This window comes from Hyperolius riggenbachi, chromosome 7 (genome assembly GCF_040937935.1).
Source record: "Hyperolius riggenbachi isolate aHypRig1 chromosome 7, aHypRig1.pri, whole genome shotgun sequence".
NCBI lineage: Eukaryota > Metazoa > Chordata > Amphibia > Anura > Hyperoliidae > Hyperolius > Hyperolius riggenbachi.
In genome coordinates, this window is record NC_090652.1 from 242640215 (window position 1) to 242665016 (window position 24802).

The 24802-nt window shown below is 37.7% G+C and overlaps 1 protein-coding gene across 1 annotated transcript in view; it reads left to right on the forward strand.

Moving 5' to 3' along the window:
* TTN (titin) overlaps positions 1-24802 on the forward strand; it is a 365525-nt gene that overhangs the window by 107758 nt on the left and 232965 nt on the right. Inside the window, exons 43-60 of the mRNA XM_068247374.1 lie at positions 7862-11470; positions 13526-13801; positions 16603-17166; positions 17569-17850; positions 17941-18219; positions 19942-20220; positions 20318-20596; positions 20701-20985; positions 21081-21359; positions 21449-21730; positions 21828-22106; positions 22189-22467; positions 22563-22841; positions 22938-23225; positions 23316-23594; positions 23686-23967; positions 24063-24341; positions 24435-24713. Coding sequence (XP_068103475.1) covers positions 7862-11470; positions 13526-13801; positions 16603-17166; positions 17569-17850; positions 17941-18219; positions 19942-20220; positions 20318-20596; positions 20701-20985; positions 21081-21359; positions 21449-21730; positions 21828-22106; positions 22189-22467; positions 22563-22841; positions 22938-23225; positions 23316-23594; positions 23686-23967; positions 24063-24341; positions 24435-24713 — 8658 coding nt within the window. The remainder of the gene's footprint in view (positions 1-7861; positions 11471-13525; positions 13802-16602; positions 17167-17568; positions 17851-17940; positions 18220-19941; positions 20221-20317; positions 20597-20700; positions 20986-21080; positions 21360-21448; positions 21731-21827; positions 22107-22188; positions 22468-22562; positions 22842-22937; positions 23226-23315; positions 23595-23685; positions 23968-24062; positions 24342-24434; positions 24714-24802) is intronic.

A 24802-nucleotide genomic window follows, 5' to 3' on the forward strand; every position in this document is an offset into this window, starting at 1 on the left:
TCCTTGATGGCTACAGTGTATGAGGCTTTCTCTAGCCCTAAGCTCTCACTTTCTGTTGCCTATGTTCTTGCATACTGTTAACAGTCTCCTCTCCTCTGAATTATTTGTATACACAGCGGGACCAATCACAAAAGTGCTCCCTTCATTTATTAAAATAAACTTGCATGGAGAGACTATACATGCTACTTCTACCATCTGTGCTTTTTAGGCGGCACATCAGCAAGAATGTTGATGGCTGCTCAGTCTTCCCACTAGATCAAATTAAAAATCCAGTATACCTGAGCCATTTTGAGTCCTCCGGTTCCAGGTCTCTGCTTTAGCTAGTTTTGAGTTATTGCTCTGTGCACTACATACACATACAAACTTTCTCCACATCTTTACCTCTTAATTGGGATTGATTCTTTAAACAATGGTAATATCACTGTGTTCACATAACCCACGACAATATTCCCCTAACTCCCGCCTGCAAGAACCGCGTCTTACGCAATAGGTGTGACCTGTGGTACTTGAGTAGTGTGAATGTTGCTACGGTAACCCACACACACTACTTGAGTACCGTGGGTCACGCTAATCACAGTGTTTAGAGAATCAAGCATATGTCACAGTATGAAAATATAATAATAACTTGGTCAAAGCATAAAAAGATTCCATGAAACAGTACAATGCATATATAATATAACAATGAAGATCAAATTTGCAAAGTTGCAAAGAAGGAGAAAGACTATGTAGAATGAAGATAATTCAAATTGTTGGTTTCAACTTCGAATTTGGTCTTTATTATTTAGCATTTTACTGTTTTTCATTTGTTTGCGTCTTTGGACCAAATTATTAAGATATAGTACTGAACATATAAGAAGTAAAAGGTCCAGTACCCCCTGAAACAGAGTCCTAAAGGAGGACTTTAATTTTTTGATTTGATCTTGTGGGAAGCCTGAGTGGTCAACAGCAATCTTACTTACTGATATGCTAAGAACAATTGGTGTAAGTAGGATATGTAGTGCCTCTGTGCAATAAAGTTGGTTTTATACATGGAGAGAGTACTTTGGCCTTACAGTGAATATATAATTCAGAGAAAAGGAGACTGTTAAAGCCATGTAAGAAGAGAGGCAACAGCACATAAGAACTAGGGGTTGGAGAAAGCCTCATACATGGTAGCCACAAGAACAGCATGAGAAAACGTGGGCATGAAATACTGCTGTAATATGGAAGGGAACAGAAAACAGTAGAAGACATCATAAAGAGAGAGGAATCGATTGGAGGAGACTGAAGAGGGATAACCACTGTTAACCTGTTTTGGTAAGATGGCAACTTAAACTTTGATCTACAGTTTATAATATTTAGATATACTGGAGTACTGCATAAACTGACTGTACAAAATTGTGGTGACAAACAGTGCAGCGAGGGCTGACAATGGCTTTCTTGTAATCACTTTCTTTTAGTCTCTAAAGGTAGCCATACATCTAGCGATGTATGAGCAGATTCGACCAAGACACAAATCTCTTTCTTATCAAATCTGATAAGAGAGAGATCTGTTAGCTGCCCATATACCACAGGCTGCTTCCTGATAAATTTTAGGATGAAATCTCTCAGGAATCGGCCTTGTGCGCTGCATACGTCCGCCTTGCTGCCCCGACACTGTACCCCCTATGTAAATGTCCCCCCGGTGCCCCGTATAAAGTATATACATTACCTCTCTGCGGCCTCCACTTGTCCCCCGCTGGCTTCCGGGATTCCATCTCTACATAACACACGTCCCACTTGGTTTTCTAGTAAAGGCGCACCTGGAGCAGTAGCAGAGGGACAAGTGCAGGCTACGGACAGGTAATGTATACACTTTATATGGGGCACCGGGGGGACATTTACATGGGGGGGAGCGCCGAGGGTTTTGTTGCATTTGTCAATCGTCAGGAAATTGAATGCTGTTACTGTGTCACACCCAATCAAGCAACATCTTGCAGCATGCGCGATCAAGAATGCAACCAATTATCGTCCCGAAATTGGTCACATTGTCAGTCGGGTACGCACTTGGCGGCACTGATTTTCATCCAATTCGATTATAATAATCAAATTGGTTGGTTGATCGGCCGACAAGTCGCCTAATGTATGGCCACCTTTAGAGTTAATCACTCGGACAACTGGATACTTTTTTGGGAAGAGTAAGCAGATTATTATTAATGGTACTTACCCCATAATTACTGGGCTGGCATGTCCACTCAGACAGAAAGCTTTCAGACGAGAACCTATGTCCATCAGCAATGCAGCAGTAGTTTACAATGGGGAGAATTGGCTGTGCCCCTTGCAGGGCACATTTCTGAAGAAATAGTTATATGGAGGCTTCCATATCTATTTCCCTTTAAACATTACCAGTTGCAGGCACTCATGCTGATCATCAGTAGTGTCTGAATCACACACCTAAAACAAGCATACAGCTAAACTTGTCTGACTCTTCTTAGAAACATCTGATCTGCATATTTGTTCAGGGTTTATAGCTACACGTATTAAGGTGACCATACATCAGGCGACTTGGCGGCCAATCGACCATCCAATTTGATTATTATAATCGAATTGGATGAAAATCGCTGCTGCCAAGTGCAATTTCCATCCCAAAATTGGACCGACAATGCGACCGATTTTGGGCTGGAAATTGGTTGCATGGTTGATTGTGAATGCTGCATGATGTCGGGCCTAAGTTGGGTGGTTGTGTGTGTGGCGGTACGGCGGCCGATTTCAGAACAAACGTCGAACCCCCCCGCCGCTGCCGGCGCAATGTATAAATATGTGCATTTATACATTACCTGTCCATTATCAGCCTCCACGTGGTTTCCATCCATCTCACCAGATTCAGCATACACACTACCGGCGCATAGCATCTGACGTCTAGGTGCTGCTAGCATGTACCGCTGTATGTGGCTGTTACCCGGCATGGACAGTCACCACGTGGAGGCTGCTACAGAACAGGTAATGTATAAATGCACACACTGGGGGACACATTTATACATTGAAGGGCAGCAGCGGTGCGGATGCGGCAGGCTGAGCCGGTTCCCTAAAGATTTCACGCTGAAATCGGACGGGAATTGGCCTGTAGTATATGGGCAGCTTCGACAAAAGACAAATGTATCTCTAATCATATTCGATTAGAGATAAATGTGTCTCTTTGTCGAATCTGCCCATAATCGTCAGATCTATGGGCACCTTTAAAAGTAGACGATCAGCATGACTGCCGGGCAACTGGTATTGTTTTAAGTTAAATAGATATGTCAGCCTCTATATCCCTCTCACTTCAGGTTCCCTTTAAATGTCAGTAGTAAAACAGCAGGGGACCTGCATGCTTGCCCTATTTATTCCTGCTCATTAGTTAATTTTCATATAATGTTAATGAATGAACTTTTAATTAACATACAGTACCATATGCCATTGCCAACTAATAGATGTGCTGTATCATTTTTTATTGAAGTTAATAAATAAAGCTCCTATATCATAGTATTTATAGAAAACATATAATGTTTTTAAATATAATCATGTTTTTTTTTATTATGTTTAGTACTAGAAACTAAAACTGCTTTAAAAATAAATATATTTTTCAATAATTAAAAGTTAATTACAAATAAATATAGTTATATGGATACGCTGATAGAACTGGTTTTTTTATAAGTAGAAAAACTCCCTGCTTAAAGGAGTTATCAGGGGAAAAATTTATAAAATAAGTGCTACTTACCAGGGGCTTCCTCCAGCCCCAAGCTCCCAGCATGTCCCTTGCCGCAGCTCTGCAGTCAGCCATTCGCCGCAGCTCCGTCCCGGTCCCTAGCGATGACGTCAGTGCGACCTCCAGGTTGGCCTGTACTGCGCCCGTGGGAGCGGCGCTGTAAATCACCGCCACGTGGGTCGGAGCGGACTGCCCTGGTGCAGTAGTTCTGCGTCTGTGCAGTCCGCTCTGGCCCACGTGGCGGTCACTGACAGCGCCGCTCGTGCAGGCGCAGTACAGCCAACCTCGAGGTCAACCTGACGTCATCGCCGGGGCCCGGGACGGAGCTGCGGCGAACGGCTGACTGCAGAGCTGCGGCAAGGGACATGCTGGGAGCTTGGGGCTGGAGGAAGCCCCCGGTAAGTAGCACTTACTGTATTTTATTAATTTTCCCTGATGACTCCTTTAAGGCTCCCTGCACACTGCAAATCCAATTTGAGATTCCCATTCCGATTTGCAATTTCCGATTTTCCCTGAATGCTATCAACAGAAAAATGCAGAAAAAAACGCAGCGTGCAGTAACGATTAAAAATCGGAATCTGAATCGCATGTAAAAAACGATAAAAAATCGGAATCGCATGCAGTGTGCAGGGAGCCTTACTGCTGTAGCAACGTCAAACATTACAGTAAATTCAGCAGTAGTTTCAATTAAATATACATTTATGTTTGTAATATTTCATATTTTCCTGATGAAAAGAATGTGTTTTGCAATTACCATAATAAATTAATTAAGCAAGCATTTGAAAAATTCCTATACAGTAATTCAGGAAAAAGCCATATACAGTCACTTGAACCCATGATAAGTATAATATTTATAGCTAATGTATCAGTTATTATTTGCATGTAGGATTTGGGTAGCTTCTTTCAACCTACCGGTCTGCTTTAACTTGTAAATACAGCAAATTGTTGAATTGTACTTTTTGGTTGGTTCAACATGATTCTCAATCTGTCAAGCTAAATCATGGACATAATATGTAAGATAAGATAAAGTCAGGATGCATCTGAGTAAATCTTTGTTTCCTCATAATGTGCTTCTGTTTTTATTTTGTCATTGATTTATTCATGAAATAAAGTTGTATGAAACTTACATCTGGTATACACCTTTGGTTTTTTATTCATTTTTTTCTTTTACTATATGTAGTACACTTGCACTTCCTGTAAGCATTATTATGCTTTCTTGAAAGCAATATAAAGCTGCAGTCTGATATATGTTAGGCAGGACACAGCATGTCATAACAACCATAGGTTTATTAGTTCAGGAAAATCCAAGTTAAGACACCCAAGGGCAGTGGATCACAAACAATCCGGATGATAGCTGTTTCATGTATATAATGCTTTCTCTGAGGAAACATAAAAAACTGGCAGACTGGTTCTTTGTTAACTGTACTGTTATGTGTAACTGTACTGTTATATGTGTAACTGTACTGTTATATGTAACACTGCCAACTGTGCATTGTGGAACCGCACTGCAATGTTATGATGCACCACAACGGCCCAATGTGAACCTAGCCTAAAACAGACACCCACAGTACAAATTTGGTTAGCTGTGCCTTTTACTTATCCTGTCACCCTGCTAGTCTGTCAGTGAAGAGATTTTGCATATAGAAGTACCACTAAGGATACTTGGGAGATGTAAAAGGTGTGGTTTATACCCAACCCTTAAGGTACATACACACATCACATTTTTGCAAATGACTGGGCGTTTGGACGTTTGAACGTCCAGTCGTTTGGACATCAGATCGGGCATGTGTGCGGTCAGTCGTTCAGCTGCTAAGACTGGATTTCAACGATCCTCTTGGCGGATCGTTCAAATCCAGTCTTATCAACTGAATGATCGACCGTACATACGCCTGATTTGACGTCCAAACGACCGGGCGTTCAAACGTCCAAACGACTGGTCATTTGCAAAAATCCGACGTGTGTACGAGCCTTTAGGAAACATTGCAATCTGCATACTGATTTATCTTTTATCTCTCAAACTACTGATTGCTTTTAATGCAGATACGCCCCAATAATGCATTTTATTTCCATACTACTTAGTGAGCAGTTTTCCTGCAGGTGCTTTTTTTTTTCTTGATGTGCAGTTTCAAAAATAATGTAATTTTTTTTTTGAAACTGCCATTAAAAAAGAGTTGAATACAATACATAATCCGAGCCCTGGATACATGAAAGAAATGTTGCAGCTGTATAGAAATCCCTGCAATCTCAGATCCATGGGTTCTAATAATCTAGTCATACCCAGAGTCCACCTGAAACCTTTTGGTCACAGTGCCTTCTGTCAGGCTGTTCTTACATTATGGAACTCCTTACCACAGCAGATTAGGACAGCTTCATCCCTGGATGTGTTTAAATCCAGACTGAAGGCCCATCTGCTCAGTTTGGCATTTTCAGAAATATAATTTTATCCTCTGTGTCAATACTTCATCCTACTACCATTTACTGAATCTGAGAGAGCCAAAGTGCTTTGAGTACCATGGAAGAATAGCGCTACAGAAAGGTTATTATTATCTTTTATTTGTACTAACAGAAGTCCCTTGAAAGATTAACTTATGAAAATAGTATCCTTCATCAGGTTCATAAGAATAAAACTTAAAGCTCTGCCAACATTCAAAGTACACAATCCTTAAAAATTGTTTTTGTATGCCAAAGTGTGATCATACACAGGTAAAATCTTGCTTCGTTAGAGCATTGTTTGGACATGAATCAGTAAATGTAGGGCTTCCCTCTGGGAATAATGCAATTATCCAGTCATTAGTAGGGATGATCAATGATATGCAAAATTTTCTAAGTTGATGTAAATGTATGTACATTTTTATGCAAATGTATGTAGCATGAAAATGGACCAGTCAGTTTAAACCTGATTTTAAATTGTGTGGTCCATTTTCGAACTGCATATATTTGCATACAAGTTTGCATACATTCAGAAGTATTTGCATACCATTAATCACCCCTAGTCATTAGCTATGGTTGTTAAGGTACACAGGGAGTGGGCACCATTATTCCATATGTTATTCCATAAAAAGGAACTGTTCAACTTATTGATATTGGTGGTCCCACAAACAGTTTATAAAAAAAAGCACTTACTGCTTCTCTGGAATATGTTATCTTAGTATTGTCAGTATTTATTTAAACCTATTTAGCTGGTTATGCAGAGGCATGTATTATGTGTGTAGGAAAGGTTATCTCCCATGTCAAACTGATCCCCAAGTACTCATGACTTCTTTTAAACAGACTGCACAATTACTAAACTTGCTGGTTTTGCTGAAGAAAACCTACTCACTGAAGTTCCTTATATCTTTACCAATTTTAAATAAAACCTGTGCTATGGAAGACAATTATGATGAAAAATGTAATGCAAAATTTTGGGAAAAATCGCAATTAATTTTGTATGTAAATGTAATCAGGAACTATAATTTCAAGTAATTTTTGCATCATTTTGTGCCAGCTTTAGCCATTAATAGCAAAGACTCCCATACATGGTATCATCACCAACAATAGTTAAAAAACAAAAAGACAAAAAAAACCAAAACCTTGTAGTTATTAAGATAATTGATTTTGAAAATGCAAAGGAAAAATAATAACTGTAATTTTTATTGAGTTTAAAAAAACACTTTTCCTTTTTCAAATTCAATTTTCTCAGAAACTGTAGCAATTTTGGTTATAATAGCATTTGTAGGGGCTTTGCTATTACTCGCTAAAGTTGTGCTTTGAGGTGGAACTGCAAAACTTACATATTACCAAAGAAAATAAGAAGAACATTTCTATATGCGTTTTGTGAACCAGAGTTGGTACAGTAAGATTATTAGGATATGATAAATATGTAAATATTTTAGCAATATCTTTAAAACGTAAGTCAAACCTTTTGGACGGCAGAAGAAAATACAGTAGATTACAAAAAGATTACAAATCATTTGGAAATTAAAAATGCCCTTTTTGTTATTTTTTTCTTGTTGTGGGTATTTACTGTACAATGAATTTCAATAAACATTTGTAATGTTAGCTGTTTTATTTACTGCTCCAAGAAATTAAAACTTTATAATTACATTTCTTGACCTAAATTCTCCGGTGTGTATGTAGCGTATTAATATATTATTACCAATTGTTCTTTTGTTTGCACAGACGTGTCTAGCTCTTTTTTTATATCTACTGAGGAAGACACAACAGAAACCTTCAGCAGTGACCTGCAGTTGCAGCCTAGATCTAGAACACTTGAATCTATGCCTGAACACTCTGTATTCTCAAGCAAAGTACAATTGAAAAGGGAGCCTAACATTCCAGTTTTCATAAAGCAGCTTGCATCATTAGATGTTAGAATAGGGGACATAGCCAAATTATCAGTTTCCATCAGTGGCTTCCCCAGGCCAAATGTCCACTGGTTGCATAAAGGAAAAAAGTTATGCAGCTCTGAAGTTTACAAATTTGTTTATAAGGACAATGAATATAGCTGCATTATATCAGATGTAATGACAGAACATGAGGGGGAGTATACATGCATTGCCACTAATGAACATGGGGAAACTATGTGTAGCTCATATCTTACAGTCATGCAGAGAAAAAGTGTAGATATTAGCAAACACCTTGAGACAAGCTTGACTCTGACTAGCAAAAAAGACTACGATGAACCTCTTGCCCCAACTTTTGTGAAGCCACTACAATCTGTTAGATGCGCTCACAGTCACAAAGCCATATTTGAATACAAGGTCTCAGGGAATCCAAAGCCAAAAGTTCACTGGTTCCGGGATGATAAGCAGATCCTGGCAGGAAAACGTCATACCATTTGTTTAAAGCAAGATGGTTCTGGGTCATTAACAGTTCACAAGTGTCAACAAGAAGATAGTGGTATGTACACTTGTCGAGCATTTAACAGTCTTGGTAAGACATCTTGTACTGCGGAGCTCATAGTAGTCCATGATACAAGCATGGTTGAGAAGGAGTCTCAGATAAAGCTAACTAAGTCCTACAAGAAGTCATCTGTAGAAGAGGCCACTGAAACACGCATATATGCTGTTAAGCTACCAGGTGAAGCTAGATATGAGCAAGAACAATCTACCATGTTTTACACAATTGGCACCGAAGTAAAGTATTCTGCACATAGTGAGGAAGGTGATACTTTACAAGAGATTAATTTAGAACAACAGCGAATCATCATAGAGCCAAAGTCAAATGAGCATCTGACTTTAAATGTCTCAGCAGTCACTGAACATAGAGGTGTAAGTGAAGAGCATGTAAGGGAAATTATAAGTCCAAATATTGAAGAGATACCTGTCCCTGAATCACAGTCCCTCCAAGTGCCAGTCACTGAAGAAACAATTCCAGCAGATAAAGAAGTAGAGATAAAGGATAAGTATCCTAAAAGTATACAGTTAGGTTTTACAGATGAGGAAAAAGCAAAGAATATCTCAATTATAGCTGAAGAAAAACATTTGATAGCATGTGATATGACATCATCTCTTTCAGTTAGGGAAGTTGATTCTGCAAAATCCACAGTTGGGTCCAAACAAGTTTTACAAACTCACAGTGTGGAGATTGTGGAAGAGTTCACAAAAGAACAGCTGCTTGGAGAGGAAACGCCAGAGATCTTAGATATAGCAAAAGACTGTCCACCTTCGATACAAGGCACAGTTATGCTAGAACCACTACAGATTCCGGTTTCAGATTTTCAACATACCTTGCTAAAGGAACATAATTTATATTTTGAAAAACATGAGGAAGAAAGAGCTATACTTACTAAAGATCCACCCATAAAAAGTGGATTGATACTAGAAGATAAGAATGGTATTCCTTGTGAACATGCATCCTCTATCCCACAGCTAGATACTGAGCACATTGTAGAGTATGAGAGTGAACAGAGAAATGCACTACATGTGCAAGTTTTGGAAAATCTCATACCATTACCCAGTGAAAAACCATTTTGTTTCAGTATACCATGTGAAGACAAAGCTGATGTATCCAAAAGTCCAGTCTTTCTCTTATCTTCATTGTCTAATGATAATCACCCCATATTATGTGATGAAACTGGTCATATAGAAAGCATTGGGGAAGAAGTCATTCTAGATGCCCACAGAGAACCTGCCTCCATTTTAAACGTGCAAACAATAGAATCAAAAGTATTATTACCCAAAGAAGAAGAATTACTTTTGAATAAACCAGACTCAACTATGGCATTAAGCAAGTTGGAAAAAATGTATAACCGTAGTCTTGCTGTTGAAAACAAATTTATACACACTAAGGATATTATAAATGAACTTCAGATAGTGCCTGAAGGAATAGATCCTACATTTGCAACTGAACGCCAACAACAAAAATGTGTAAATGCTGTGGAAGGTGTATTTTTACTTCCCAAAGAGGAGTTAGTTGCAGTACAGAAAGAACAAAGAGCTGTTATACAAAAAGATGACGTTCAGCCTATTATGAAGCTGTGTACTACAACCGAAAGAAGGGCTATTGCTGAAGGCCATGCTGACTTTGTACCTGATGTAGACACCAATGCTTGTGAGATTACTAATGAAGTGACCTTTCCATTAGATATTACTTGCACTGAGGTGCTTGGTTTACCAGTACAATCTGTGGTGCCTTTATGTGCAGCCCAGGAAGATTATGCATCAAGAATTCAGGAAGGACAGTCAATAAGACTACCTTTGGCATTTGAAGAAAAATATGCTATTCAAGAAGAAACAGTGAAACCGACAGGACATTCAGAAACAGAGGTAATACAAGTAGAAACTGAGACTAAAGAAGCTCTGAGTGCACATGAAGTATTTGATGTAGATACATTTAACACAACACAACCAATTATGTCTGCAGATCCAAAAGAAATCCATTTAGAAATTAAGGTTCATGTTAGAAAAGCATTGCATTCTGCTTTGGTGACAAGGCCAGATGTCCTGTCTGCAGACACACTGAAGAACATACAAAACATAGAGGTTAAAAACATTCAGGTAGTTAAAGAAATAAAGCACACTTTATGCACATACATGATCACAACAGGTCCTTTTTGTGTTGAGGAAGTAACATTGTCCCTTCCGAAGGTGTATCCTCAAAATGTAGACCTTAAGTCTGACCTCCGAGCAGCTTTACAGGCTGTGATAACTGAAGAAAGAAATGTACTAGAAGCAGAGAAACCAGAAAGCATCAACAGGCAAGATAAAGCATTGATTACTACAGAAAATCAAAGTGAAATCATAACAGCTACTGACCTCAAGCAAGAAGTCAGTCAGCTCAAAATAAAGTCCCAGTCTTTGGCCACTGAGCAAAGCCCAGTAAAACAAACTTCCAATGCTGTTTTGATGAACTTGGACATTAAGGATGTTGGTGCAGCATCTTTTACTGATGAGGTCACATTTTCATCTGTGTCCATTCAGGAGCAAATACAGCTAATAAAAAAAAGAGAAATGTGGCAAGAAAAATGGGAAGAAGTACACGAAGAGGAGACTTTAAAGGAACTGAATGTTCCGTTAATTAAACAAAAAATAAATAATACTACTGCTAATGAGGGGGATTGTGTCACCTTCAGAACAACTATTTCCAGTGCTAAGACTGTTAACTGGTACTTTGAGGATAGGCTATTATCTTCAGGCATAGAATTCAAGTGTTCACAACATAATGATACCTATGCATTAGAAATCAAAAAAGTACAAATGGATTTGCATCAAGGAGAGTATTCCTGTGAGGCTTTGAATGACGCTGGCAAATCTACAACATCAGCTCATCTTACAGTTGTTAAAAGAGGTTGGATTATGGGGATAGTGATGTAAATAACACTTGCCTACTAATTAAAAGTCGTAATTTGATGTTATGTTATATAACTGGAAAATGCAACTGTTGGCAGCACTTTAACATACCTCAGCAAGTCATAGTCAAAAGTAGAGATGAGCAAGCACAGTTTGGTGAGACGCAAAACTGTACCTACTTGTGTCTGAGGAGGTTAATTTACCTGTATGAAATCTTGCAATGGTGTTCCATGCTGTACTACATCATCCCATCACATCCTCCTTCCCAGCTGGATCTTTTACTGTGAAGGAGGAAGTATTGGTAGGGTGGAGTGCAGGGCAGAGCAATGTGGCAAGAGGTGGTCAGGTAAATTAACCCTCTCTGCCTGGATCAGGGTATCTTCACGCTTGATCCACGCCATAGAGTGCATGGCTTGGGCACCACCATAGACCATAATGTTAATTATGGCTATAGCAGCACAGACGGGCCCTGAATTACATGTCCCCCTGTGTTGGTACAACTCCGAGGGGGAATAGTATTTAACGTTTCCCAGAATTTTAGCAGGAACAGGGTGAGCAATCTTTCGGCTTACCTTGCCTCCAACTAAATGGGGGACGGCATAATATGTATGCTCTCTGCTGTGGCCCCTTCCTTGAACATGAGTGTATACAGTTCTGCTTCTCGCAAAACTGCTCACTCATCACTAATCAAAAAATATGTCCAAAATTTCCCTTCATCATGTGTAATGTCAAAAGTTGCCTTTCTCTGTCTTTTACAACTTTTTTGTCAATAATTGTATCTTTGACACTACTTATCAACACTGCTTTACTGTTTTCTGTCTGCTCAGTTAACCTTTTCTAATGCCATCAGCCTGGCTAGCTGTGTAATGCAATAATATAACAACGTAAACAAAAGTTACTGAGAGCATGCAGTTTTCACTTCTAATACTGTTTTTTAACTAAGCAGTTAATTAATCTATTGCTGTAACCTAACAAATACATTTAGCTTTTTTTTTTACAATTCACAAAGTTGTCTGTTGTCTGTTTTCTAACCACCGGAATATATCTTATGTATACGTTTTGTTTTTTTACTGTATGGTAGCAAATGACCCATGTTTATCAAAGGCTGTTAAATATTTCATCATTAATGGCAGCTAGATAGGATTTTATCCAGTTACCCACTGACAAATGCAATCAAAGTGATATTATTTATTGGCTAACTTATCACAATGGCAATACTGTTAACCCTCTGTTTAGTGACCCATTAAATTATATAAGCCTTATTACACATTTCTGCATCAATAAATTGTTGAATAAATACTTATCTGTAGCTAAATATCCTAAAATGATGCTCTGCAATCATGCAGATATTTTGCACTGCTGATTCAAGCCATTTAAATAATAGTATGACACTATTATCGTTTACCCAAAAAATTAAATGTTGATAGTTATTTCAAAAAAGCTTTGTTAAGTGGGAATCCCTATCAAAAACTGCTTGCATTCTTTACTAATCAGAACCTGTTGTTTGATCTTTGATTCTTTACGATTTATGAAAACATGAACAGCCTTTCATAACTTAAGGTTATGCTTTATTATACAGCACAGTCATTGTCAGTCCTACTAATTTCTACCTGTTCATCCCCATATCCACAGAAAAAAAATCAGGTATATTTCATAGTTCACGTTTGGGCACTTTCATCATCACACTTTGACCATTTTTTTCATATTTCCATATCCTTTTTTATAGGTATGCATGCTATCTCACTTTTCTTGGTATTATAATAATCACTTGCAGGATCAGTAATTTAATGTCTATTTCACTTTCAGCTGTAATATTAAACCACACTTCCTCTGCATGTTGACACAATTTGGAAATAGTATTTTATATCACTTTTCAACCTGGTGCTGTCATGTAATATGATGTATACTGCTAACAATTTCCTTTCATCCACACAGCCATTTTCTTTCACTTTTCTCAGAATGATTGCACTTCCATTTTTTTCTATTTTTTTTTATTAAGTTTTGACTTTGTTATGAGAAAATATTTAATTTTCCATGTACCTTGTTTTGACAGCTCCTGTATTGAAGAGGAGGCTTGAGACCATAGAAGTAGCAATTGGACACTCTGGATTCTTCACCTGTGAGACAGAACCAGCACCCAATGTTACCTTCCAGTGGTTCAAGTCTGGACGGGAGATATACGAGAGTGATAAATACTCTGTGAAGACCTCAAACTTCATTTCTACTCTGGAAGTTATTAAACCACAAGTGATTGACTGTGGGGAATACACCTGCAAAGCTTCAAATCAGTTTGGTAGCATAAGCACCACCGCAACCTTGACTGTGACTGGTGAGTAAAGTTTGGCAAAAGTAAAAACAGTTTTTAACACTTTAACAAGTGTTTATTTTCTAAAGAAATTCTTCATGGCAATGTGGGTAAGTAAATACTTAGAAGAATCTTTGAAATTTCTCAGATATTGAGAAAATGGTCGTATTTCAATTTCTGGAACTCAGGATTTCAGTCTCCTTTGGTCTTTATATTTTCTTCTTTAATACATTTTTCAGTCTTTAAGGGCGTTTTGCTTCAAATACTTCAAAACCAAGTGGCATCTCTCTATTATACTCCTTAAAATCTGCATGATCACCAGTACTTGTATAAAAAACCTGGGGATGAAAAACTTACGTGCAAAGCTCAGTGAAAGTTACGAAAGTACTTAAATGCACCTAAATTATTGGGTGTATAGTGTACTGGTTCAGGGCACAGCTTCTGATATAGGGGACCAGGGTTCGAATATCAGCTTTCTCTATTCAGTAAGCCAGTACCTATTCAGTAAGGTGTCATTGGGCAATACTCCCTAACACTGCTACTGCCTACTGAGCAATGCCCCTAGTGGTTTCTTCCCAAGCACTTTCAGTCTGACAGGAGACAAGTGCTATACAAATGTATTATTTACTTATTTATTACTCTTATTACACTTTATACATCATAGATTGAATCAAGAACTATACTTAAAAAAGAGCAATAAGACACAGTTCCTTAATAGTTGTCAGCTGATGAACTTATGTTTTAACACAGCATTTTATTGTTTTCTAAAGGATAAGAGCACATTTGAAAAAGACAAAAAATGTTTCCTCCAGTTTAAAAATAATTACCAGTATCTGATTCTTCTAGTAGCTTGGGCATATGTTAAAAAGGTCCGTACACACGCCGGACTGCAGGCAACGACGGGTCCGTCGTCACCTCCCGCTGGGTGGGCGTTCCAGCGACAGGTCGGCGTGTGTACAGTCTGTCTGCAGACTGATACGGCTGTTTCTGAGCGATCCGCCTGGCGGATCGCTCAGAAACAGACGTATCAGTCCTCCAACAGACTGTACACACGCCAGACTGTCTGCTGAAAACCCGCCCGGCGGGAGGTGACGACAGACCCGTCATTGACTGCAGTCCAGCGTGTGCACGGACCTTATGACTCACTGTCCATTGTATGGAATACAGAGAAAACCTAGCTGTAATTGCCTCACAATCTCAATTACAGAACCTTTTTTGTATTCAAGAGAAAGTCAACACTACACACAATAGATGTGATCAGAAGGAATAAATGAGCCTTTACTGACACACAGGTCCCTTGAAGCAGACCTGAAGCCAAAATTAAAGGTCTTAATGAAGATTTAAGAGATACATTTTTATAGGTCTTCTTGAAAAGTTTTTGCTTTATAAAGCATGTGGCTTAAGTTGCAGACATATTTGGGATATGCAACAAGAACAGTTATCAGGCAAAGCTACCTCTCAGCCCCCCTTTAACCCCCTTTACCCCCCTCCCACACACATACACACAGACCACCACAACTAGTCCCACTCCCTCTTTATTATAGATTGGTTGGGCTAACAAGCATTCTTCCAGTTGTTGGATTTCCTGCCACATTCCATTTCATCTCCACACATACTTTGGAACATGTCAAATCTCTGCATTTGTTTTTATTTTATTGAGTCTAACCACATTCCATACAGCCATAGAAGAACTCTTGGGGCTTCATGTAGTTTAATGTAAAAATGCCATCATATATCATTCTGATACAGCATTGTAAATATCAGATAAGATAAGATATGGACATTGGAAGGAGCCCGTGGACTAGCATAAGCTACCAGATGCTTTGATTACGAAGATCTGGAGCTCTTTATAAAATTTGTGAAATTCAATGTGGTTCCCTCCAAGTACATATGAGAGAAAGGTCACCAAAAAAAGGATAATATTTGTTGAGAAACTGGAAAATGTGCATACAGATTTCAGATCTGCTTTTAGTAAAGGTAAGTGCTGGAATGCTGAAAAGATGGTATACAATACAGTACTGGTCTACTAAAACACTACTCAATTGCTTAAAGCACCTGGATCATTCCAAGAGGGAGCTGAACAAAGAACAGTACTGCATTTCATAAAGCACTGGACTTTTTGTTTCTTTAGCCTTTTGCACAAGTTAGTTTCCCTTAGCGGATGCTTGGAAAAAGTTACGATTTTTGCCCCAACATAATACTAAAGAAGTCTCTTGAAGTCCTTCTTTATATTTGATAAACCCTTTATTAAATTAACTTAATATAACATTATGTGGGAGTTAATCTTTGTCAAATCATTAACTATTTTCCTTGTAAAATGCTTATTCTTATCCTGGACTAAATATTTTTATAAACATTGACAGTCAACATCATAGTGGCTTTTGTATGCATCTCATTTTATTACAATGCCTTCTTTTATTTAACTTGATTGACCTTCTGAAGAGGAAAGAAGTAACCTGAACAGGTCAATCATGTTTACGTAAATGGATATTTAGCATTATAAATGATTCTTTAATTTAGTTCTTTTGATCTTAATATATAAATCATCTTATGCACTTAACCTTCTTTTTAGTGATTTTAATATACTCAAAGACTGGAAATTAGATCTTGCCTTGCAATGCCGGGGTTCCGGTTCGAATCTCAGCCAGGTCAACATCTGCAAGGAGTTTGTATGTTCTCCCCATGTCTGCGTGAGTTTCCTCCGGTGTCCGAAATGCCCGGAGGAAATTATTTAAGTACTAAATAATAATAATAATAATTTGCTGGTATGAATTTTGTATCTTCAAAATACTAATGAAATACTTAAACCTCTGTTTTCTTTGCAGAAGCCTTCGCCCCATATTTTATAACCAGACCAGAGTCTCTTACCTCTTTTGTGAGTAAGAAAGCTAAATTCCAAGCAACAGTGTCAGGTACACCAGTTATTGATACAATATGGCAGAAAGATGGACTTCCCATCTCCGCATCAGAGAACATTCAAATCACAGCCATAAATAATAAACATGTTGTAGAGCTTGTAAATCTTACCACTGCTGATAAAGGCATCTATTCTTGCAAAGCTTCTAACAAGTTTGGAACGGATACTTGCCAGGCAGAACTAATCATTATTGACAAGCCACACTTCATCAAAGAGCTGGAACCTTTGCGATCTGCAGTGAATAAATCTGTTCGTCTCGAGTGTCAAGTAGATGAAGACAGAAAAGTAACAGTAGCATGGACAAAAGATGGTCACAAACTTCTTCCAGGGAAAGATTACAAAATCTATTTTGAAGACAAAGTGGCTTCTCTTGAAATAGCAGTGGCTAAGATTAAGGATTCTGGAAATTATGTGTGTACCGCATCAAATGATGCAGGAAGTAGCTCATCTTCTTCAGTCGTTACAATAAGAGGTAAGATAAACCTAATACACCACACATACTAAACTTTACACAAATTTCAGGGTTTGAGCTAGCCCAAAGAGACATTTTTTTTCCTTAAAATGTATGTAGAAAGAAACACATTCTTAGTTAGCAGTTTAAGTTAGCTGGTAATTGTCTTGTATTTGTCATGTGTGCAAAATATTTTCTGTCTGTGTGTTTTATTCTTAATGTGTGAGAATGAATGTTAGCCTTACTTTTCAAGCTAGTATGAATGTGTAAAGTGGCTGAACAAAAATATGGGCCAACTGGCTGAACATGGCAAACTCCAACAACATTTCTTCTCTCTCTTCAACTGATAAAGGAAAAGAAAACTAAAAAAAAAAAACTCTTTCTCTTATTTAAGTATTCTTTGTAATACCTTTTTTTCTATAGAGCCACCATCTTTCGTGAAGAAGGTGGAACCTTCTTACTTGCTAAAGCAGGGAGAGTCAGCACATCTTCAATGCAAGGTTAAAGGTTCACCTGAAATCCACATCACTTGGTATAAGAACAACACAGCAATTTCCCCAAGTGAAACGTTTAGGATGTCTTTTGAAAACTCAGATGCTATTCTAGATATAACCAACATGAAAATTGATGATAGTGGCAGCTACACCTGTGAAGCTCTTAATGATGCTGGCTGTGAAAGCTGCACATCAGAAATTATTGTTAAAGGTTTGTTTTGGGATTTTTTATACATGGAAATATATTGTACATAAACAAAAATTCCTGTAATTATATTCTAACAATCTAATGCTATTCCAGAACCTCCTTCTTTCATCAAAACACTTGAATCGGCTGAAATTGTAAAAGGATCAAATTATGTTCTTCAGTGTGAAGTTTCTGGTACTGGACCTTTTGAAATTAGCTGGAGCAAAGATAAAAAACAGATACGAAGCAGTAAAAAATACAGGCTCATGTACCAAAAGTCTTTTGCTTCTTTGGAAATTTCCTCATTTAATAGTGCAGATGTTGGTGAATATGAGTGTGTTGTTGCCAATGAAGTGGGTAAATGTATCTGCAGTGCATCATACAGGCTAAAAGGTTAGTATTGGAGTTCTACCGATTTCTTTCTTCCTTTTATTCAAGGTGAATTCTTCCTGCTTCTAACAACATTCTGGCTCTTCCATGACAAAGTGAACTGCAACTTCTTTAATTACTAATATCTCTTATCTTTCCACCTCTTACTAATACAGACTTGGAAATCTTCTACTTGAAAGGCTTAACCAGGAAGATGGCATATATGCACGAAGTGGATATGAAATTTAATATAAGTTTGTCTACTAAGCCTGACCCTTATTTTAAACATAGTTAGATACCCTCAATCAATGCAGTGATCAAGACCTGAGATAGCAGTGGACAAAACGTTAAAATTCAAAAGCAGCCTTTTAATGGTTTTATGCTTCTGTTGACCAATTTGCTTATTTGACAATTAAAGGCCCAAAACTGAAATTTAAGTTGCAGTAATCTCAAGTGTGACAGGCCTCTTGTGTCTTTGCAGTCTTTAGTTAAACAACTGCTAAATTACTTTACTCCTGGAAGCATTGTTTTTGCCAAGGGCTGCTTCCAGGACCTCCCTAATTAAAGCAAAACCTATAGCAACTTTGAGCCGAAGCAAGTAAGAATATGATTTAAAAAAAATAGTAATTATAGGTTACCTTCTTTAAAACTAAGCGGTGTGATCAGGGAGAAGAATGGGGTCATTCTAGGCCTTTACACTTTAGGATCTTCAGGAAAATTCCAGATTTATCATTAATATAGTGACAGCATGTTTTTGCAATTCACAATTCAATGGGCATTTTTGTTATTATAAACTTGCTTCAAACTGCTTAGATAGGTGACTAGAATACTTTAAAGCAAACCTAAACTCATATTAAAAAAACAAACTTAATATGTCTGTACAGAGAAGCCTCAGTATCCTTCAGAGGCTTCCCCAATCCTCCTAGACCCCTCTGCTGCTGGCTGGGTCCCTCTTGTCCTTTAGGGCTTTACTTCCCTCTGTGTATGAATGCAGCTGTACTGCTCATATGTGAGCACAGGCCACACTTACACACAGAGAAAAAAAGCCGCGCATGAGCAGCTTTTTGCTTATTGTGCAGGTGCGGCCTATGCTTGCACATGGACAGTACAGTCGTGTCCATACACATAGGGGTGTCATAACATCATTACATAACTAGCATACTTTTTTTTAGCTCTACAAGCTGCTAATAATCTGCATTCAATTTGCTTGCGAGTAAGAATTATAAGACTTAGTCCACATTGCTTTTGCATTGCAATGCAATGTTCCCCAATACAATGTGACCATAAAACCGCACTGCAATGCCCCACTGTCAACATAGTCTAAGCACCTCTACTCTTGATAGTTTTCTTTCATAACCTTAAAAAATAAATTTTTGTTAGATAACAAATTTATTTAAAAGATAGCAGCATTCATTCTATGATAAGTTTTCAGCACCTAACAGTTGAAAAATACAAAAAAATAGCTATAAAAGGAACATCAAACGTATTTTGAGTATTTACTAGCAAACCCCTCACCTAATTGTGCCAGAAATATAGATCCTTTCCATACATTGCGTCTAAATGTAAAAGTATAAATCATCTATTCAATTTGACAGAAAATAGTTATTTCTGATTAGTGAGTGAATACTGCATTAACAGCATCTTCCGCGGCAAATTAAATCTTGTTACTAATTTTAAACAAACAATAACCTTTGCCATGGATTAAAATACAGGGATTTTCAAATGTACTGCTGTCTTCCAAACCAGAACCTCCAACTTTTGTAAAGAAGATTGAAAATGTCACTGCTATTGTTGGCAAAAGTGCTACCCTGCAAGCAGTTGTGAAAGGATCTGAGGTCATCACAGTTACTTGGATGAAAGGAAAAGATGTGGTCAGAGAAGATGAAAAAATCAAAGTCACATTTGACAATAACATTGCTACACTGCAAATCAGCGGTGTGCAAAATGGCAGTGCTGGAAAATACACATGTGTTGCTGAAAATGATGCAGGAAGCCAAAGCTGTTTTGGAGAATTGATTGTAAAAGGTCAGTTAGTCATTCACTTACTGTACCTCTTGCACTGACAGCTATGATCAGTAAGTTGAATCATGATGCTAATCAAATATTTTGAATTTTATTGTAGAGCCTGCTAAAATAGTTGAGGAACCTGAACTAATCCAAGTGACTGCAGGAGATCCAGCCACTTTGGAATGCACTGTGTCGGGCACACCAGAACTTAAGGTTAAATGGCTAAGGGAAGGGAAAGAATTAACTTCTGGCAAAAAGTATAGGATGAGTTTAAAGAATAATGTTGCCTCCTTGAAATTTTACTCTGCTGAAATTCGAGATAGTGGAGAATATTTGTTTGAAGTCTCCAATGATGTTGGTGGCAGCAGCTGCAAGATCACTTTTACAGTGTTAGGTTAGTATGTTACAAAAGAAATTTCATTTCTTTCTACTAGTTTTAAAATTAGTGTAGTTTCCATTATGTTCTATGGTAATACAATTCTATATTTCTGTTATCAGATCGAACCATTGCCCCATCCTTTACCAAACCTCTACGTGATATTGATAATATCATTAATACATCCTGTCGATTAGAATGCAAAGTCTCTGGTTCTTTGCCCATGAAAGTGGCATGGTTTAAAAATGGAGAAGAACTCAAGTTAGATAAATATAAGATATCATTCGTGGAAGGTACTGCCTCTTTGGATTTTAGCCGCCTCGAAATGAGTGATGCCGGTGTTTATACTTGTAGAGCAACAAATTCTGCCGGAAGCAAGGATACCAAAGGAACACTTTCTGTCAAAGGTTTGGTGCAGTGTATTGCTTCTCTTGTTCCTTAAATTCCGCTTATTGTTTTCTAAAGAGTTTATTTTTATACTTTTAACTCTTCATACATTTAGAACCTCCAAACTTCTTAACAAAGCCAGATTCACAAGATGCCCTACCAGGATCTACCGTGTGTCTAAAGACGACTTTTAAGGGAACACCACCTTTGTCTATAAAATGGTTTAAGGGTGTTGAAGAACTTAAAACTGGAGGATCTTGCTACATTGCTAAGGATAATACAGGCAGCTCTTTGGAACTGTATGTAGTTAAAGCCACCGAATCAGGAAATTATGTCTGCAAAGTCAGCAATATGGCTGGCGCCGTGGAATGCAGTGTAAACTTATTTGTAAAAGGTTTGCCTTCTTCTTTCTTTCTAAAATACTACCTTATTTCTTTCACTTTTTGCGCCACAGGTTTATTTTACTCTTTTTAAATCCCACAGAACCAGCACATTTTATTGAGAAGCTAGAACCTTCACAACTTTTCAAAAAAGGTGACTCTGTACAGCTTGAGTGTAAAGTAGCTGGAACTCCAACAATTACAATTATCTGGTTTAAAAATGACAAAGAAATTAAAGAGAGTGATGGCTGCAGTATGTCATTCTTGAACTCCATAGCAGTTCTTAAAATTTACAGTATAAACCTTGAAGACACTGGAGAATATGTGTGTCAAGCCAAAAATGAGGCTGGTACAGATACATGCAGTTGCGCTGTCATAGTTAAAGGTGTGTTGTCGTTAATTCTTCTTCCTCCTTCTTTTATATATTCATGTCTTTTTTTTATGAATTTAACTAAACTAGAAGCATTTTTCTTATAATACAGAACCTCCATCTTTTATAAAAGAGTTCCAGAAAGCTGAAGTAATGAGAGATTCTGATGTTATTTTGGAAGGTGAAATAGCAGGCTCAGCACCATTTGAGGTTTCATGGTTCAAGGACAACAAACCTGTTCGCAGTGGTAGAAAGTACAAAACCTTTTTTCAGGACTCTTTACTGAGTCTCAACATCGTAAGATTTGACTCAGTGGATATTGGAGAATACCAATGTAGGGTCTTTAATGAAGTTGGAAGCTCACTATGTAGTTCTCTTGTGACTTTAAAAGGTTAGTGGCAATAAAGAAAGAACACTTTTATAGCCAGTTTAGTTGCAAATTTGTTTCTTACAACTCTTTATTTATCCATCAGAACCCCCCACATTTACCAGGAAAATTGAAAATCTTAGTTCTCTCATTGGAGGAATGGTGGCCTTCCAGTGTTCTGTAAAAGGTTCACTGCCCATCTCCATATCTTGGTGGAAGGACAATGATGAAGTCATGGAAGATGAAAACATAAAAGCTGTATTTAAAAACAATGTAGCTACACTACACATAACTTCTGTTAAACCCAACCTTGGTGGCAAGTATACATGTGAGGCTAAAAATGACGCAGGTGTTCAGAGGTGCTCTGCAATGCTGTTAGTGAAAGGTTGGTCCCTCTAATAGTATGCTTTAATACATTTAAATAAAGAAGCAATAAAATATATAACTATTCTAAATTAATGTGTCCTTCTTTGATAACAGAACCTGCCACTATTATCGAGAAGGCTGTCTCTGTTGATGTCACAGAAGGCGATCCAGTGACTCTGCAGTGTAAATTTTCAGGAACTAAAGAAATCACAGCCAAATGGTTCAGAGATGGACGAGAGTTAAAATTAGGCCCAAAATATAAAATCAGCTTTACTGACAATGTCTCTGTCCTAAAAATTACTTCTTCAGACAAAAATGACAGTGGAGAGTACACATTTGAGGTGCAGAATGATGTTGGTAGAAGTGCTTGCACTGCATCTGTTAATGTACTAGGTTAGTATCAGTAAGCATTTATCCTTATTTTAGATACTTTTCCCATCCAAAATATTCAATTTTTTGCTAACACATTGTTTATATGTTCTATATTAGATCTGATAATTCCACCATCATTTACTAAGAAATTGAAGAAAATGGACAGCGTCAAAGGGTCTTTCGTTAACCTTGAGTGTATAATTTCTGGGTCCCATCCTATAACTGTTAAGTGGTTAAAGGATGACAAGGAAATTCAGCCCAGTGGAAAGCACAAATATTCATTCCATGATAACATAGCATTTATGGAAATTAACGAACTAGAAGGTGCAGACAGTGGGACCTACACTTGCCTTGCCACAAATAAAGCAGGAAAGAATCAGTGCAGTGGATATTTAACTGTAAAAGGTTTGCATACATTATTACTTATATAGAAAATAGAGCACCTCTTTATAAAAAGTCCTACTTAGTTAACACTTTTTCATTTACTAATTTTAGAACCTCCATATTTTGCTGAAAAGCCTCAGTCGCAAGATGTTGTACCAGGGTCTAGAGTCCAGTTTAAAGCTGTTTTAAATGGCACCACTCCAATGATAATCAAATGGTTTAAGGAAAGCAAAGAACTTCTATCAGGTGCAAACCGATCAGTTTGGAAAGATGAATCTTCAAGTGTCCTTGAATTGCAGTCAGCCAAGGTTGCTGATTCTGGAAGTTACACAGTGCAAGTTAGCAATGATGTTGGCACAGCAACTTGCAAAGTAACACTCTTTGTGAAAGGTTAGAGTACTTCACTCTTAAATCTTACCTTAGCCAATTTGAATTTAGGTTGGCGTGTTTACATATCTTGATTTTTTTTCTCTACATGTAGAGCCTCCACGGTTTGTTAAGAAGCCAGGTCCAGTGACATTGTTGAGAAAAGGAGAGTCCACTACACTCCAGTGTCAAATTGCTGGCACTCCAGAAATCAAGGTCACTTGGTATTTGGATGGAAATGACATCAGTACAAGTGATAGATACAGCATTTCATTTGTAGATGGAATTGCTACTGTTGACATTTTTGATGCTACTGTTCAAGAATCAGGAATTTATGTCTGTGAGGCCACCAGTGAGGCAGGTAGTGAGAGCTGCAGCACTGATGTTAAAGTGAAAGGTTAGTTATTATCTCTATTCTACATTTAGTTTTTCCTTTCATTTTTTATCCTTTTTTCTAATGAGCTATTTTGTATTTTGTTTTTTAAATTGTAGAAGCCCCTACTTTTAAAACTGTATTTGAACCAGTTGAAGTAGTGAAAGCTTCCGATGTGAAGCTGTTCTGTGAAGTTTTGGGCACTCCACCATATGAAGTAAATTTTGCAAAGAACAAAAAGGAGATCCGGAGTGGTAAAAAGTACTCCCTGGTCCAAAAAGAATCTGTTTTTGAACTACACATTTTCAATATTGACTATTCAGATGCTGGTGAATACCAGTGCACAGTATCAAATGAAGCTGGAGGCTGTTATTGCGGTGCTTCAGTCCACTTGAAAGGTTAGTTGCAGTACAGTACTCCAAATGTTGTAGTAAAGAATTGCTCTTTAGTTTGGCCCAAATAAATCATTTTAATGACTCTGTCTTATTTAGAACCTCCAACATTTGTCCAGAAGATAGAAAATTCTACTACAATCCTTGGAAGCTCTGCAGTTTTCCAATGTGCTATAGCAGGTTCTGACCCAATTACTGTAACTTGGATAAAAGCCGATAAGATTGTAGAGCAAGATGACAACACCCAGATTACCTTTGAGAACAATATTGCTACGCTCTACATAAGAACAGTTGATTCCAACCATACTGGTAGATATACTTGCCAGGCTTCCAATGAATCAGGGACAGAAAAGTGTTCAGCATTGCTAATAGCTCAAGGTTGGTTTTCTAACTGTTCAAAGTTAATGTTTTAATCATATTTATTTTTTAAAATGGCCATATAGCTAATTTTAATTACAATTATTTTA